General features: G+C 38.4%; 1 protein-coding gene across 2 annotated transcripts in view; it reads left to right on the top strand.

Annotated features, from left to right (window-relative positions):
- Positions 1-8,853: 8,853 nt before the first annotated feature.
- Positions 8,854-17,238, top strand: part of LOC111263303 (solute carrier family 60 member 2) — a 33,153-nt gene continuing 24,768 nt past the window's right edge. For both annotated transcript variants that reach the window (XM_022838253.2, XM_086969536.1), the window contains exons 1-2: positions 8,854-9,416; positions 15,997-16,123. In XM_022838253.2, the coding sequence (XP_022693988.1) occupies positions 9,342-9,416; positions 15,997-16,123 (202 nt within the window). In that variant the 5' untranslated portion in view covers positions 8,854-9,341. The remainder of the gene's footprint in view (positions 9,417-15,996; positions 16,124-17,238) is intronic.

The following is a 17,238-nucleotide window of genomic DNA, read 5'->3' on the forward strand; positions in this document are numbered from 1 at the left end:
TAAAATAACTAAGCATTAACATTTCGTTACAACACCTAGACAAAAAGAAAGAGAGAAAGAAGTGGAACAACGGTGCTTTTACTATAATCAGTCTGTAAATCGTATAGCGACGTTCGCCTGATTATGATGAGTATTTATCTCTTTTCACACCGCAGTCATCAGCATGGAAACACCAGTATCGTCGCGTTCGTGGTTCTAGTTATTTCACTGGAATCATTACGATTTTCCATGAAGGTCCTAATCGGCCTCATGAGAGCAGCTCGATAAACAAACGCGGATGTCTGTGGGTGTATTCGTCATGTTTCTGGGACAAAGCAAAAAAAAATTTGTTTCTCGAACGAATTGGGTGGGTCGGCGTCCAGCAGACGACAGATTCGTCCATTTCGAACCAAAGTTTCATTTACCTCATTTAGCCACGCACAGGGAAACACGAACAAATATTGAATTTCATTATTACTGAACACATAAAGAAAAGTTATCCCATAAAAAAAAAGACTTGTTTCTGAAGTTCAAGTTCATCCGATAACGGCAAAGTCGATCAAAACAATATTAGCTCATCTACTGGCTATGTAAACATACAATCTTTTTGACAGATAGGAACAATGTCAGATAAAAGGGCTTTACAGAGATTGTACCTAAGGGGCTTTGTTTAGGCATTATGAAATTTTAATAACGTATCATTTGAGCAAAATAGTATTATCGGCATATGCACCACATTGCGGAGGGTCGTGATCATAGATGAGGGCTTACCATGAGTAATTATCTATAATAGAATCATGTGTAATCACGATGCTTACACAAAATTCAGTTACGGCCAAGTTGACCTTGGAGAACGGTCTGCATACTGTTATGGTTCTTCTTCTCTTGTCGAACATAATTTCAAATATTAATTTGTGGATAGGCCAGTTTTTAGGCCATTTAAAGCCCGATTTCATACTGTGCTGCAGCGCTTCGTGTATAGTAAACAAGTTATAGTCATTGACCTTCCAACTTGGCAATAGATAATTCCAAAGCATCGCCTTTTCTAGCCAGAGTAACGGTTCGTTCCATGAATAAAAGAATCTTTCCTTTTAGCTTAGGTAAATAAGCAGCTTCGACGCACGAAATCATTACTATGACTTCATGTAATGAGACTATGTAAACCAACAACATAGGTCTTTTCAATTATGATCTTCCCGAGAATGAATGAATTATAGTGGGCCCATTTAAGCCACATAATAGTGTTTGACAAATACGATAGGATGATTTTTTTCTACCACGCTATCAGTTGTTTTCAATGACAGAGATATGTACATTTTGCCCTACAGTACATATATATATATTCGATGTATCCACTTAAAGTTCGACCATTTATAGGTTAGTATAAATAATGCTAAAATATTATTACTATATCTATCTAATGGGGCCTGTAATCTGTTAGGCCTATGCTTTGTTCGGCATACGTAATCATATTGTAGATATTACTTAAAAGCGTGCTGTGTTTATCACGTTTGTGTAAGTAGATTCCGGTGCTGATCGGTTGGCATATACTATCAGCGTATGAAGTAATTTTGTCGCGTTTGCTATCAGCTTCAAAATGCTTTGAACTTTCGCGGAATTATCTCAAGTCGCTGAACCATATATCGCATTTATTTTGTTATCGTGTCTCTTGTAAACCTGCTATGCGCTATATAGAAACCTTCGCACGCCTTTGAATAAAAAATGCATTGAATCAGTGTTCTGCATCGATCGCGCTATTTGTGAACTAATCATCGCATTATGGAAACACTATTGTAGTTGACCAGCGTCTAGCAACATGGCGCTGAGCGCCTCGGACTATCCAAAACCAAAATAAAGATAGCTTCGTATCTTATTCTCCAACAGGACCTTTCTCTCACAATTGATGTATTCAACTGAAGCGTTGCACGTTTACTAAAAACGTAACTCTTTTATTCATTAGCTTAATTTGGAAAAGTTTACGTCGAAGCGTAAATTTCGCTTCATCTAATCGCTTCTTTTCCCATTATAAATATCCTCTCTGTAGTTCAGATGTCCGCTAAGCGCCCCGTGCCGTACGCGCCCCTATGCGGCAGCCGAATCGAAGCATCCTTCTGCTTGTAAACGACATTTACGCCAGCTGAGTTGTAGTTACTGACTGGGACCTCTGCTCTCTCCGTTGTCACGAATGTTTCCGAACGTCGTAATTTTACATGAATGACGGCATTTTCTGGCTATATCGCCTGCCGCAGTTGCTTGAAAGATGGTCGGAGCCGATGATACAATTCTATTCGAAACTGTGTCCGTAGGAACGTCTGTGACAATTAACGGAACGAACTACATCGTATCGTATGCGCCAGTCAGATAGCACCACAAGGTTACATAGCGACTCCTTGATAAAAACTTATCTAATACAGAGAAGTTTCAGCGGAGAACGTCTGCTGATTAACATTTTGTGATACCTGTCTAAATAACAGAATCATAGCACTGAGCCGTTTAGTTTCATAAGTAGGTATGTTCCGCGGCAAGTATAACTGCTATTATGGTCGCCTGGCTGGGGCAAAGGACGATAGCGGAAGAGAGCGACTTCTCAACATCCTAAAATGGTAAAGAGAATAAGATGAAATATTACCCGCAGGTTATACGCGGTGCGGTCCTGGCCCAAACGGGACATCCGTGTGGCGTAATGTTCCGTTCGTGGACATGGGTCAAGATTGTCAGTTTCATAATTGTCATCTACATATGGTGGGGAATTAGAATCTGGCAAGACATTACATTCTCTGGCAAGACAGAATAAAACGCTGGTTCGGAGTCATGTGGTGGGATTTATGCGTACATCGAGCTTTAAGTTGATGAACCTTTAACTTTCATAAAAACATATTCATAGTCATATTATATCGAATTGGTATAAACGTGGAACGAGTCGTTCGAATATATAGTAAAATTACACAAAAAGTGCCTTTGGCATTTGCTATATTGGCTGTGGTCAATCGATCAATCTATATAGTTTTTTTTGTTCTCATCAATATACAGCTCTGGGCTCGTTTTCCACTAATTCCCCATTTACATTTCACACATTTACATTTCTAAGAAGAAGCTAACATGTATCATTCGGATGGCGCATTAGGACGCTTTAGCGTAGGCCAGGGGGGGCAAAAGGGACAGATCTACAGCATCAAACATAGCTCGATATATTCACCGACGGTAAATAGACCTAAAAATGCTAAACAGACCCTGATCATCTCTCAATCTTAGCTACGAGAGTTTGAAAGCATCATGCGTTTCGATCGTACAGATGTAACCTATGTATAGTTATACCTTTCACAAAAATACATTTCTAATACTTGTCTGTGCATATGTAAACGTTACGTAATACATAAAGTGTTAAGTATCTTCTAAAATTGAATAGTAATAATAAGCAAGCGCCAGAAACTTGGGTGGGGCCGATCCCCTGTTCCCAGCATAGACTTCCTAGTATGGTAGTATTGTTGGCATTTCTGAATTATCTCACGCTGGAAACTCACATTATGTACTATGGATAGATACGGTCGGGGGCCATATATTGACCAATACCAAACAATCACCCAGAGTAAACAAGGAATTACGTGTTACTTTCATAATAAGAGCCAGTTGAAGGTGAAAGTCATTATGAATTGGTATTAAGCTTTGTGCTTATCTCGATGATATATATTTACTTCAGTTCAGTTTGGCAGCGTGAGGTATTGATATTTTTATGGTTACATCTGATTTTATTATTCTAGGACCTATAGTCAAAGTAGTCGTTACACTGTTGGCGTCCTTAATTTCTGTGTGATCGTATTTTATATGGTGTTTTTTTTTATTGGTGCCGTCACCAAACCTTAAGCTGGTTATAACCTGTTTGTAACTTTCCGTTGCTCTTTTCTGTGCTGAGCTTTCGCCATAATTTTAGCCAATAATAATTGCAATATACCGCTTGTATAGTCTCACAGAATTAAAAGTAAATCTGTAAGCAAAAACATCGCTATTTCTATGCGCCTACTATTAATAATGAGATGAACGTATCTAGTGGATTGGTATAGTTGTTCGTAGCCGGTATCTTTTAGGACAACACGGTGAGACCTAGAAACGGTTCGTGTACGTGTTCATGCGCAATGTCGGCGTGAACCTACGTACTATAGCTTAATCCTCACATGGCCAGTGAACTGTGTCATCGGAAATTGTTCAGGCCTTTTCAAACAATCGAACATTACACTTGTACTTCTTTATAATTGCGTCCCTCATACTTGTATAAATGTACACCTATGAAGGACGTTGCAACTTTTGTTTCTTCAATTTAGGTGATTAGTACGTATTTTTCGAGAGTGTCGTCTCGATGACGACGACGACGACTTTTTTATTGAGCAATGTGGAGATTTTTCTGTCATGAATCAAAATCGTTCATCATAATTTACAAAAATTGACTTCGTAGCTTGCAAAGCAAAGATCATGTTGTGCGGCCTTGGCCATAATGATTTAGGGGTAAAATGCTGCAATGCAGGATACGCGCTCTACGTCGCACACGGAGTCGATCATATAACAGATTAAGTAATTGATTACATACTTTCTAACTATATTTGGCATATAATGTCCATTTTAGGATAGTTAGACATTAGCTCTCTGTTTCGATACGGCATTGTACTGGTGTATAGTTTGTAGTGAAACTGAATAACCTATCCTAGGGAGTCGAACCTGGTGGGTTATGGTTCATTGCAACTGTTTTGTTGCCTAGTGTCGTTTCTTTTGACTTGTAACCTCGCAGACAATCGTTCGAATCCCTCGGTAAAGAGAAACGCCGTTGAAGTACAAATGTTCGAAGTTATTCGCCTTTAGTGATCGAACTTGTGTTGCCTAACTTGGATTGCCCACTATAAGAGCAACAGACAAACGTTATTTATAGTATCCAACTGGAGCTTAATTAATTTCCAGAGAACGTCACAAAAACAGTGCGTTTTGATAGCTGAAGTGTCAATATTTTTTCACCTATATATTCCGATACGAAGGCATTCTGTTAGGATCTGCATTAACCCATATACTCAGGTAATCTAATTATTTGAGCGATAAACGCCCATTTAGACTAAATAGGTCAATTGATCTTGTAGAGCACCGAACTGCAAGAAATCAAACTTTGCACCGAAAACTCGATTTCTTTACTTTTGAGATAATGTAATATATATATATATATATATATATATATATATATATATATAACATTATTATTTACTTACACACAAAACACATAAAACGCGGCCATCTGAAATGTGATTTTTTTTATTTAGCTAGGCCATGTAGTATACTAATCTCTAGGTTCATAATTAAACTGTAATTGACACAGCACTTGTCATCAGCAATCAACCTGCCAACATCCACCTACGTAAATACAACAGGTTACCATATTATTCTATATATAAAAAAGGCACATATTGTAACGATAACAAGGTCTGTAATGTACCCAGACATGACAATTCGCTCAAGCCGAACGGCCCGCTGGACTTAGCGATCAGATGTGCTGGTTCAATGGAGTCAGCTTGGCAGACTATTGGCAAAATCACGGTATATCCGCCTACAGCAGCCATAACTCTTACTTGAACCGAAGATGTATCGGGAGCCAGCGGAAGGTGACGCGCTTAAGCACGTCCCACGGATTGTTTTTTCTTTCCATCGGATTTCCGTCCCTCGTCACAAATCCGCCTCCGGTGCTTATAACGTATAGATAATAAAAACCGAACTGATCTGTTGTACCATGAAAGAAGCAGCAGAATATTAGTCTATGTCGGGACATACTATATACGTTTATCTGGTTAGCGCAAGCCACCGTCTTCAGGGAGAAACCCGTTGACATTGGAAAAATGACGGATAACTCCAACTTCCCATAAAATTGCGTCGACCCTCATCCACTATAGAAAGCGGAACTAAAAGGGATGTTACTATGTTTTCATTATCGCCAAAATATTATATAAAGAGCGATAGAGAGAGAGATGTATGATGTTTACGACGTTTGCGTGCGTTGGACGATTTCCTGTTACCGAATTTTCGAATATTCGATGGCGCTGCGGCGCTTTGATAAGTCTTCGGCACAAAGGACATAGCGCGTAACCACGTAGTTATAGCGTCATCCGCCGACGACTGATAAGAAGCAAGCACCGTGGACGGGCTGGCATACAACCGAGGAGACTAAACGTTATCACCTAAATACTGTCATTCCTTTTTTTAACGTTATACTAATAATTGCTAGCCGCTATTGGATCCAGTAAACTTTTAGCTGCGTCACGGTGCTTCGATCGAATCAATTAATGAGTCACAATTAATAAAGCATCTGTAACATGTACACCATCATTCAAATGACGCGTTACGTTGGCGCCATAGTAATATCATCATCATATCAGTAATATCATGTTAATATTAGTGTACAATACCAGGCCGATCGTGCTGCTGCGCACGACATGATGATTATACGGGACAGCACGGAGGCCCCCCGCTAAAAAATATTTCGCGTCGACCGTGCTATTGTTGGAATTCAGATACGTAATAGCGATTATATCAGCCCTATCCACAGATATAAGCAGCCAGTGTAAGAACTAAGCAAAACTTGGAAATTAACGTACCTTACGTTTGTGCCTTGGCAGGATAATGTTCGTTGTACAAATATGTAGTTTGCACTTTTTGGCTTCTGAAAATCGTACACTTTTTGTTAACAAGTAAAACATATTACACTTAGCCCTCCATTTCGATTGCACGTTTTAATTACGGGCGCGTTCCGGATCGTTTGCAAGGCAGGTGCCGCTTGTTTCAATCTTATAGGGACAGGTGGTCTGCTTTTTTTCTTTGCAACGAACCTGCTTTGGAGGTGCCTTCGTATGAGTGGCAGCTTACTCGTACAAAGGCCGACTTCGTACTCGTAGATATATAATACACATACTTTTTTGTCTCTATATTTGTTTACGTACTTTTATAATGTAGCTGTCGTCTCTGCCAAGACGGCACATTACGAAAGTAAAAAAAGCGTACTTTCAAATATTGTCGCTATCTTGTTGTCCTATCATGCGGCAAACATGAGTCATAACAGGCTGGTTGTGCTATTATTACGTCTCTCCTGAGAGCTTTATTTCAATTACGTTCAAGTCCTTGTTTAATACTCTGTTGACTAGAAAGCAATGATGATTCATAAAAAAATATGATTGTTTGAAACGGCGATAATAATAAAACCGTACTTCACGAATAATCCTTTGCCTGATATTCGATAACAGTTCTTCAGCAGACTCCAGCGGATAACACCGCTAATCACACATTAACAGATCAGACATCTGCGGTGCATCGAAATGTGCTTAACACGCACAAAATTAGTAGAAGTCTTTGTTAGTAACTGTGATAACCGAGTAACAACCAAAATCATATCTCAATCATCAACCATCCTCACAGTGAGCTAACAGGCCCTGGCAAAGGGCTCATGCTGCAGGATGTTCTAATAGGTTCAAGCACAATTCGATTCTCTGTATTATTATAGCTATCGAAGTTCGTGGCCGGTGTCACACACTGTTGATTAATTTCTCTTTGTCTTTTGCCCTGAACAAACTGTAGAGAAGCAGAATCGCAAATTTTCTACAGCACCTTTTTATTTTGGTTTCCGCTTTTTAGGCACAAAAATAGAAGCAGGTTTCTATGGTTGATCAACGAGGCATAACACGAATAAATACTACAATGCGATAAAGGTGTGAAAAATTTAATGGGGTTTTGAAAAAAAGAAACTCGATGGACGAAACCAATTAGCAGATCTAAAGAAATAAAATAAAAGTGGCATTTTTTGTTCATAACGTGACGAAGTCCGTAAATACAACTGGTGCTTCAATATTTAAAGCTGTATAGCCACTCCTGCATGTGGAACATACTTGTATTGACACTAATAGAAATAGAAGTGGCCTTTGTGAAGACTTGTCAATTTCAGTTGAACAATTGTAGAATCACCGTTGTCTTCCAAGGTTCAATCTGCAATACCAACGCATATAATGAATTCATCAAGTGGGTTAGTTTCGATCAATACGGAGGCAATGTTCGTATGTTGTACAATTATAACTTTATTTTCCATAATATAGTTTAAGAAGCCAGTGCGGAATTTATACGGAAAAGCCCGATGGGATCTAGAGACTTCGTGGCCTTCTAATTACAATCATCGTAACTCTGGGTCGATACCCCCACATACCGGTAGAGTTTTCAAAATATGTTCATATATCTTTTAACAACATACCGATGTAAAGGACAGATAGTTATCCATATTTCAAAGGATTTGATATACCGGATTCCGTGCAGTATTATTTTTGCGCAACATCTTTTTTTTATGCATTTTCAAGTCTGATTTATGATGATGCAGATCTGATTTATTTGCTTTTATTTCTTTATTGTACAATAAACTGACAGCGCATATTTCTGCGCAAAAACGTTAATTTTAGAGAATTTTTTGAGTCTATTTTGATGTGTTGTTTTTTAGTAGTTTTCAAAAGGCTTAAGTTTTTTTTTCAAATTCTTCACTTTGACTATTTTCTAGATTTTCTTCACTCAGCCGAAGAAGCACTCCGGAGTCGCGTACTGGCGTCCTGTTGACGATCGCTCTCGATAACTACTGATTATTCTTTCAACTTAGAAACATTATTATCGCACGGCACTTTGTGGCCCTCTTTGTTTTGCTGTTTCCATCCCGTTATCGCGCGGTCTGTTGGAAATGGGATGCCCGTCGACGCAGCGTAGTAACAACTCTTCCGCGCAGCAGTTAGGTAGCGTGTTTTGTATCTATCTGATGTTGGGGAAAGGGCAGAACTCTGTTTGCGCTTTCCTATCAGAATAACGAGGGAACTTCCAAACGATTCGCGCGGGAGCTTTGCGCTTATTCAACATTTGACCGGCCACAAAATCAGTAATTAAAAGCTTTTTCGTATAGATCAAAAAGGTGCATTAAAAATAGGGGTATAGGAATTCAGCATAGGGTTTGCGTGGTCTACCAACATGAGCGCCAGCTAATGTGAGAACACCGACACGGATCAGAGTAGTACGTTCTATAGCACACAACTTTGATGAAGTGCACTTGTGAATATTTAACGGGACGTAATTTCGTGAATAAGGATGTATCTTGACAACGTCACAGTTCGCAGGCTCCTGTGAATCGAAAGAAGTTTATAAATGGTTTTATCGCTTTCGGGTTTCCGGATAAGCAATTCGTATCGTGTATGGATCATAGCTTTGTGCTAAGAATCTAAGTACTCGTTTGTGGACATCGTAAAATTTAGCAAAAATTTTGTAATTTTCGAAAAAAAAATATTTTTCGTGCGACTACTAAGTTCGTCTAAACACCTGTAAAAATGTTCGGAATGCTTATCGACGTGCTGCTGCACATGTTTCAGATCGGTAACGTTTACGCATCGTCTGTTGCTCAGGTTAGTTCCTGTTACAGGATGAGTCCACAGTTTCCTAACAGACGTTTGAATCTTGATCGGGTATTAGATAGCCTTGTAACGCAGTGTTCATTAACTTACCATAAACATGTTTTTTAATATATCTTAACTTTATACAATCCCATATCGATGCAAATCCGATATATGGTCTTCCTATGAAAGAATCAAAATATTCTATCGTATTTTTGCCACGCTTCACTAGAATTATTTAACGCATTAACGTAGTTAATGTAAATGGGAAAAGCTGATAGTGTCCTACTACTCTAGGAGAAGTACTATTGCAAGTGTTATCAAGTAGATTACTTATATTCTACGGTAAACGGCTACTTCTGCTACGCCATTTTTGTTGGTTTTTGAACACTGCAAATAATCTTCAAGATGGTCGGTCTCGTTTGTTTTCAACCTTGGAAATGATCGCCTTTTACTGTTGGCGAAACCATTCGCACTTGATAGTCTCGTCCTATCCGATAACTCCTTCTATTCTCATGGTATTCTCGCCCGCAAACTGATATTATTCATATTAAAAAATCTCCAAATATTGCTCTTCTTGGTACTACATAACTCTTCCTTACAAACGTTGAAATCTAAAATTTCTTTTTTTTTTTTTTCTTAGTATCTCAACAGTGAACGGATGCAGTCGTTTTCTGTGTATATGTTTCCTATGTAGGCGCTAAATAGCGCCGGAAAGAAGGTTTCCTTAACACACAAAAAAAAAGAATGTCGCGGGCAATTTTGAATCTAGACTGACAATTTTCGTGAGAATTTAAGCAATTAATGAAGACGGCCTGTCAACTGCAAACATTGTGTAGAAGACGATACTGGGCGCATACGTTATTTTTATAAAATTCAAGTTTTATGTCACCAATGGCAGGAAATACTCTTAATGTATTTCATTAGACATTGTTCAATAGCTATTTGTACCCAGAAGTCAATAAGATACTTTCCCCAAACATACTGATAATGATTCGATGTTGTCTTTTTCCGTTTTTATCGTTACTATTTTTAAGGGAGTTCGACGACCCCCAAAACTGATTTCGTATCTTTGGGATACGTTTGGGATATCACATACGTCTTAAAAAAAACTTGTTTTTTCGCATGGAAGAATTTGCATTTTGCGGTTAGGCGCAACCCCTTTCAGTTAAAAACCCCATAGCCAGAGATGTATAAATTTCCGAAATTATTCTTCCTAATGATGAAGAACTCTTCCTGTCTGAAAGAGGCTATTACTTCTGATCATTTCATTTAGATTATAGCAGTCTTTTTTGAGAAGGGATAGTGTATATCAAAGAAAGTGATTTATCGTTCCGTCATTTACCTATGAATTAAGTGCGATTCTCATGAATACTATAACATCATCACTTATGTTTTATAATAAAAACAACAGATTTCTACTGTATAATTATATTTTACTTTCGAAATGAATGAAAATAAAGACGTACCGACAAATAGTTACACAATCAAAGATGTCCGCATAATAATGTAGACTACTGCTCCTCAACCTAAACACTCGTAAGATATTCCACAGTTTTACCAGCCTTCTAATTACGAACGAGGTAAACGTGTCTTACGGTGATATCTAATGAGAGGATGCTTTGCAGACGATAGCGCTCTATAAGAACCCCCCAATTATGTTGTTTTCATGAGTTTGGTTTTCAGTACTCTAAGTGTAGCTCAGTCAACATAAATTATTCTGCAAATCTGATACACCTGCGGTGCCCCGATGTGGCTGATCTGGTCGCTTATATGTAGACAGTTACGATAGAAAAAGCGCTGGTAGTCGTCATCCTTCGGCAGCTTGATGATCACTTGTAAGTCTGCGGCGAAACTGCCGATCCTGACAATGCAGGCTTTTGGATTCTACTTGCTCATTCCATTTCAGGTTGTCCTCGGCATTTCCTAGAATTCTACTTGACTTTTATATTATCGCATGACACCGTTGGGATCACTAGATTTTACGGAGGTGCGCGCTCAGTTGTGTTCATCCCCTCAAACTTAGACCTGTCACAAAGTTTGTACCCGCATTCATATTAGTTCTCAAAGATTATATATCTATTGAAATACCAACGATACCGCAACGAGCCCAACTCGGCCCCTCACAAAACAAGCCTTTAGAAAGGGCAAATTCTAAAAAAATACGCATTCGTCTAACTATAAGATTTGAACCTTGTGCAAAACATCAAGCCCATACCAACTTTCAGTGGAAGCAAATAATTAGTGTTCCTGCCATTCCTCGTATACAGTTACGGTGCTCCTACGACGTCCGAGGCAGTTATATTTCAGTAAATTGTATTAACATACCGCAGCCGTATTCAAGTATGTGCAAGCGTCTCTCGGGTCCACCAACGTAAAAACAAAATGAAAAATACTGATTTGTGTAGAACGATTCGAAACGGCAGTTTATGGTGCAGGTGGCAAGCAAAGTCGGAAGCGCATTACTGATTGATTACGAGCGCGCTCAATAAGCATTTAATTACAACCAGCATATATGCCCACTCAAAAAAAAGAAGGCTCAAGTTAAATGAGCCATATATTTTCTTTCTGGAGTCAATGACGCACTAATTCCAAAAACTGGATCATGTGTAAATAAATAAAGCCCACTGAGGTACGCACACATATTGTGCAAAAACTGTGTGTGTACTCAATAAACGGTGATATAGTCGTCTGTTGATATCTAGAAAGCGTTTTTACCGGATATCCGCTAGTCAATTGAGCTTTTGTTTGTTAGATTTTTCTTACTTTTTTGCCATACGTTGCCTGCACATTGCGGGCAGAGCGAAGGCCACGCATGAACAAACATGTTTCTTGTTTGCCAAATTCTGATATATATATATATATCTGAAGACAAACAATTGAGCGCTTAGCACGTTTTTACCAGGTGTGTAAATGTGGCTACATTTCATTCTATATTTACAACTATCAGGAGTAAAATGATCAGTGTGTCAATGTATGTATAAAGACTTAAGACAAGGTCTTAAGGGTGACTGTTTTTTATGCTGTGTTAACTAAATGCATGAAATGTTTTTACTTTGATTATAATGCCGATCATAGATACAGTGAAATACATCTGTGGGCCCATTCGCGGTCACTTAGACGCCGAAAAACTATTTTGGAATGCCATTTATTTTTGCAGCGCAAGAAATGATTAACGGTGTTGGTATTATTTATTTGCTCGTTGATCTTATTTTACCGCAAGAAACGTTAACGGAGCTTCCAGAGAAGCCGTTTTTTGAGACAGAAGCGCTTCAGAGGCATCATTTGTACCCCTTTGGGATTTCCAAGTTTTCCGTACTTTATTTGAGCGCGTAAATGGGGACAAGTGATGTTCTGTGACGATGGCGGCGCGTTAATTCAGTACCACCTACATAAGGGGTTAAATATAAATGTAACTTAGTACTAAATAGAATGCCTTCGAGCTGTTTCGGACAAAGCTAAGTTTCAAAAGGCAATACATTTCCGAGAATAGCGTGCAAGAGACTGGTCTTATATAAAGCAAAAATGGGCCCATACAAAACTCTAGGACTATTTCTGTTTTTGCATGCCATATGGAGTTCGACTTAAGCAACTGTTAGATTCAAATATTACCGGCTTCATACTTAGGCCGACTTCTAGGAATTTTTTCATTTCTTTAAAAACTATGTTTGTTCTTCTTGCTGAATGACTGGACTAACCAATAATTCAGATGAAATAAGTAGTATGATAACTAAAAATTTGAAAGCTCATTAAATGTACAATGAAATCTGCCGGCCTGTTTAGTAATAGATCAGTCAAATTGGCTTTACTTAGCCCCATCTAGAGAAACTTTGTTTTGCTAATGTTTAGGTAAGCAATCCAACTTGAAGACTTAAGATAGATTAACACATTTTTATTTAGTACATTGGCCCCATTTAACCACAACGAAATTTTAAAAAAACACAAAAAATAGTCATCAACGTTTTGTAAAATTAGGCAGGCCAAAGTCAATTACACACGCCTAACACAAACCAGACTATTATAGCTTTTCATATTCAGCTACTTAATGTGTGTTTAATCCTTCCGACGCCTACGAAAATCGTCCGCCCGAAGCCAAAATGTTATCTATTTTGATTAAGATTAGTTCACTATGGTAAGCTCCGCATCGAATATACTGAGGTAATACATCTAACCAGCTGTCTACAATGTTCAAGGAGGACCTTCGCCAACCCCAGCAGTTGTGAAAGCTGTGACGATAGTTGCCGAAAGTCAATGGTTCCCAATTCAAGTTCTCTCCCTTATTATTTGCTAAATCGAATTTTTCGACAGATTACAGAGTCCTCAGCGTTTTGATCCTAGTCTACGGAGCAGTCACTTCTCACCGCCGCTGCTTCTAAACTAATGTATTACTGGGCTATGTTTTTCTTTACAATACGATCCATCGACTTAACGTTGTCAGACGTACGTGTTATCATGATCCGGCATGGTGCGACTCTAATCATTTCGGCTAATCCGATAAGCTGATCGTTTTTGCTCAGAAGACAGACGTAATATAATAATAATAATACACTGAGATAATGCACGCTTGCGAGGCAAAACACAACGAGAAAAAAACCAGACGAATACTAAGCCAGGCCAGAGTTTGTGCATTGTGATTACAACGCGGTGTTGGATAATTACTCTAGTTAGAGAGGTACGTTATACCAGCGCGAGTTGTCGAATGCTGCTGACTATAAAAATAACACAAATATTAAAATAAGGAAAAAATCGTAGATGTGTGGCAAAAAAAAACGTGTGACAAATAACAGTCTAGTAATAATGATCATAACGCTTTGATCATATGACGACGTTGGTATATACCACGCGCTAATCTATCGTGCCCCATAATGGTTAGTGATTCTGGTCCTGTGCGCGTGCGCAGTACATGCATTCGGATTTATTCCGTTGCTAAATGTAGCGGCCTTTAATTTAAGTACCGCTGTTTCTTTAGGAATATTTATTATCTAGCTTAACTTATGTACCCCGACTTTAGAAATTACCACCAGGACCAGGACCAGGCAGCTCAAATACTTCGCCTGCGCAGAATTCATAGTATTTACTAGAGTTCAGCATCTGAGTGCTAAAATCGCAACTCATTTGCAACACTTAACGTGGACAGTGTCACGATGTGTAAAGATTTTTTGCTCAAAAAACATTTCTGTTCAGCGATCGTTGTCTACACATACGACTTGTAACTGATAACATAATAGTACCGAGCAATCGAGTCAGCGACAAGGTTTTAGCGTAATGGAAAGCGAGCGATTTCAGTAAGGAAGGGCAGAGACAAATTGGATGAACATAATAAAAGAGAGCAATAACTAAAATAACCGAATTCTTATAAACGAATGAATTCAAATACTAGAAGAACGATTAATTTGATCTCGGCTAAGGGGTAGCTATTTGTCATGGGCCTGAAGTAGCGGCCACTCATTTACCAGTTCATAATCGTACACAACTGGACTTATTGTCACCAGGTTTTGTGAATGAACAGTTAAACAGTTGTTACTACCCCCGCCTAGCGTTGGAACCCCCAACTAGGCCTTGTAGGGCTACGCATTACGGCAGTTCAACTGAGTCTATTTATTTGGTGCAGTAGACTGGGTCGGTTGAGCTTACCCCACGACACTGATCGTGTCGACGATAGTTTCGCTATTACCAGTTATGAACACAGTAACTTCAGTTACCGACGTTATTAATGAATCGATAAAGTGTGATTCGAATTAAGTTACAAATATACGATGCACTTATCGAATCGGTAGACGGTGTGCAAACACACATTCGTTATCGGCGAGCAGTTAGAGGATGAACTATATTTGTTTTTTCTATCAAGTAAATTTCTTTGTTTACCCTTTGTATAACGGTAACTAGAATTACTGCAGTGATACTTTACCATCTAAGATCTTTAGATAGACCATTAGATAACGTATTGTCTGTGTTAGAACTATATTAGCAATAGCTTCACTGACTATCACAATAATTAATGCTTTCTTTGTTGATTTTTATTTTATTGATTTATATATATATATATATATAATTAACAGTTGCCTGTTAATTACTCGAAAGTAAATAATCTGAACAGTTTTGGAGGACACTGTAGGTGTGAAGTCATCAGTAATGTATCTATGTATATCATACGATGGCATCAAGTAAGAGAAGAGTAAAGTTGAAAATCAGTGTGGTTTTTTTTTAGCCAGTCAGTTTCAGTAGCTTAAACGTCTCGGTTGTTTAGACGTATGTTTTTGACTATATTTTTCTGTCCCCACTTGAACGTAACTATAATTCTTATTTTTACATACGTTTATACGTTATATATACACCTGTTTAGCACGAATGCTAACATAGTTGGGCTTTTTCCAAGGTTATCTACTCACTTTAGTGCACTAGACATAATCAGCCCCCATTTTATCATAGGCAGAGATGTCACTGGCAAAAAAATCGGTTTTGCCTTCGGTCGCTTGAGGATAACGTTCGTTAGCTCACCCATTGACACACTGCCGTGCCAAATATTAAATCGGTATAATTAGTAATGAGTAATCAGTCTGAGTAAAATTTGTCCATTTTACAATCGTTACAGGGTATCAGTTCATCGATATTCACTACGTCGATTCTGGACCTGTCAGAAGCATTCGATGTGACATTATCCGAAGTCTCATTACTCAGATTTACTCAGTCTGTTGCCGCAGTGATTGGCGCTCTTGCAAGTAAGTCAACTGGTCCATCTTGAAAATTTAATTTTAAATTGTGAATTATGATTATTTAAATCTATATCGCAGATGCGTACATGCAGCCTATCGAGAGGAACTATCGGACTTCCGCCTGTCGAGGCTGTCTCTTCCAGCATTAAGCGTTGCAAGACAACAACGAAGCATTATGCTATCTGTATGGATCAAACCTGAGGTTAGAAGTAACGAGACCTTGGTGAAGTGTCGAAGAGACATGTTAACCAAGATGACTGAACTCTGCTTTTTGCTTGTCACGGATGTCTGAAGTGAGGCTTAATGTACTAACCTCCGCCTGTACGCCTAACCTCCTTATTACTTGTAGATTTTAAACATCAATGGGATCCGGTTTTCATTAACTTTAAGTTACGCCAATCTTACTCATTGTACACGAAAATCGAACTAAACTAGAATTCAGACAGCACTCTTTTGCTAAATCAAAGAGAATGAAAATCCCAATAATTTGGTACACAATAGGGGGTGTAAGTTTGCGGTCATTAATTATAGCGGAGTTCTACTACTTCGTATTCGTTACCGCAAAGTAACCGAAGCCTAAACTGGAATTGTGCCAACTCTCCATCTAAACCGATCAGTGAGGCTAGATAACAGTAAGGATATCATTGGTTTTCAAAACACCTTTATCATAATCTCACCTTATTCCACACTACCACAAAAAATGATCCAACTATTGCTTGATGCTCAAGTCAGGCTATTTTTCCAAACTGCAACAAAATGCTTTCATTTACTATGTATTATCTACTAAAATTGCATATGTAATTGTGAACCTATCGGTGTTGACCGGCGTGACACCCAACGATACGTAGATCTATCCATATTTATAGAGATCAATTGTTTGCCTACCGTTTGTATCGAAATGAACTTCACTATATTGCAATCCCTAAATACTTTTCAAAATCATGTGTTTGGTCTAGAAAATAGCGACTGTTGGCCGAATTATATATATATATATAATATTATATATTTACATATTGTTTGTGGTGCTTTTTACGCTGCCACAAATGGAACTGTTCCGACACAACTATTCATGAAACAAAGCCATGGAGAATTCTAACATTTATACCATATAAATGTTAGAA

This window comes from Varroa jacobsoni, unplaced genomic scaffold (genome assembly GCF_002532875.2).
Source record: "Varroa jacobsoni isolate VJ856 unplaced genomic scaffold, vjacob_1.0 scaffold_754, whole genome shotgun sequence".
Taxonomy (NCBI): Eukaryota; Metazoa; Arthropoda; class Arachnida; order Mesostigmata; family Varroidae; genus Varroa; species Varroa jacobsoni.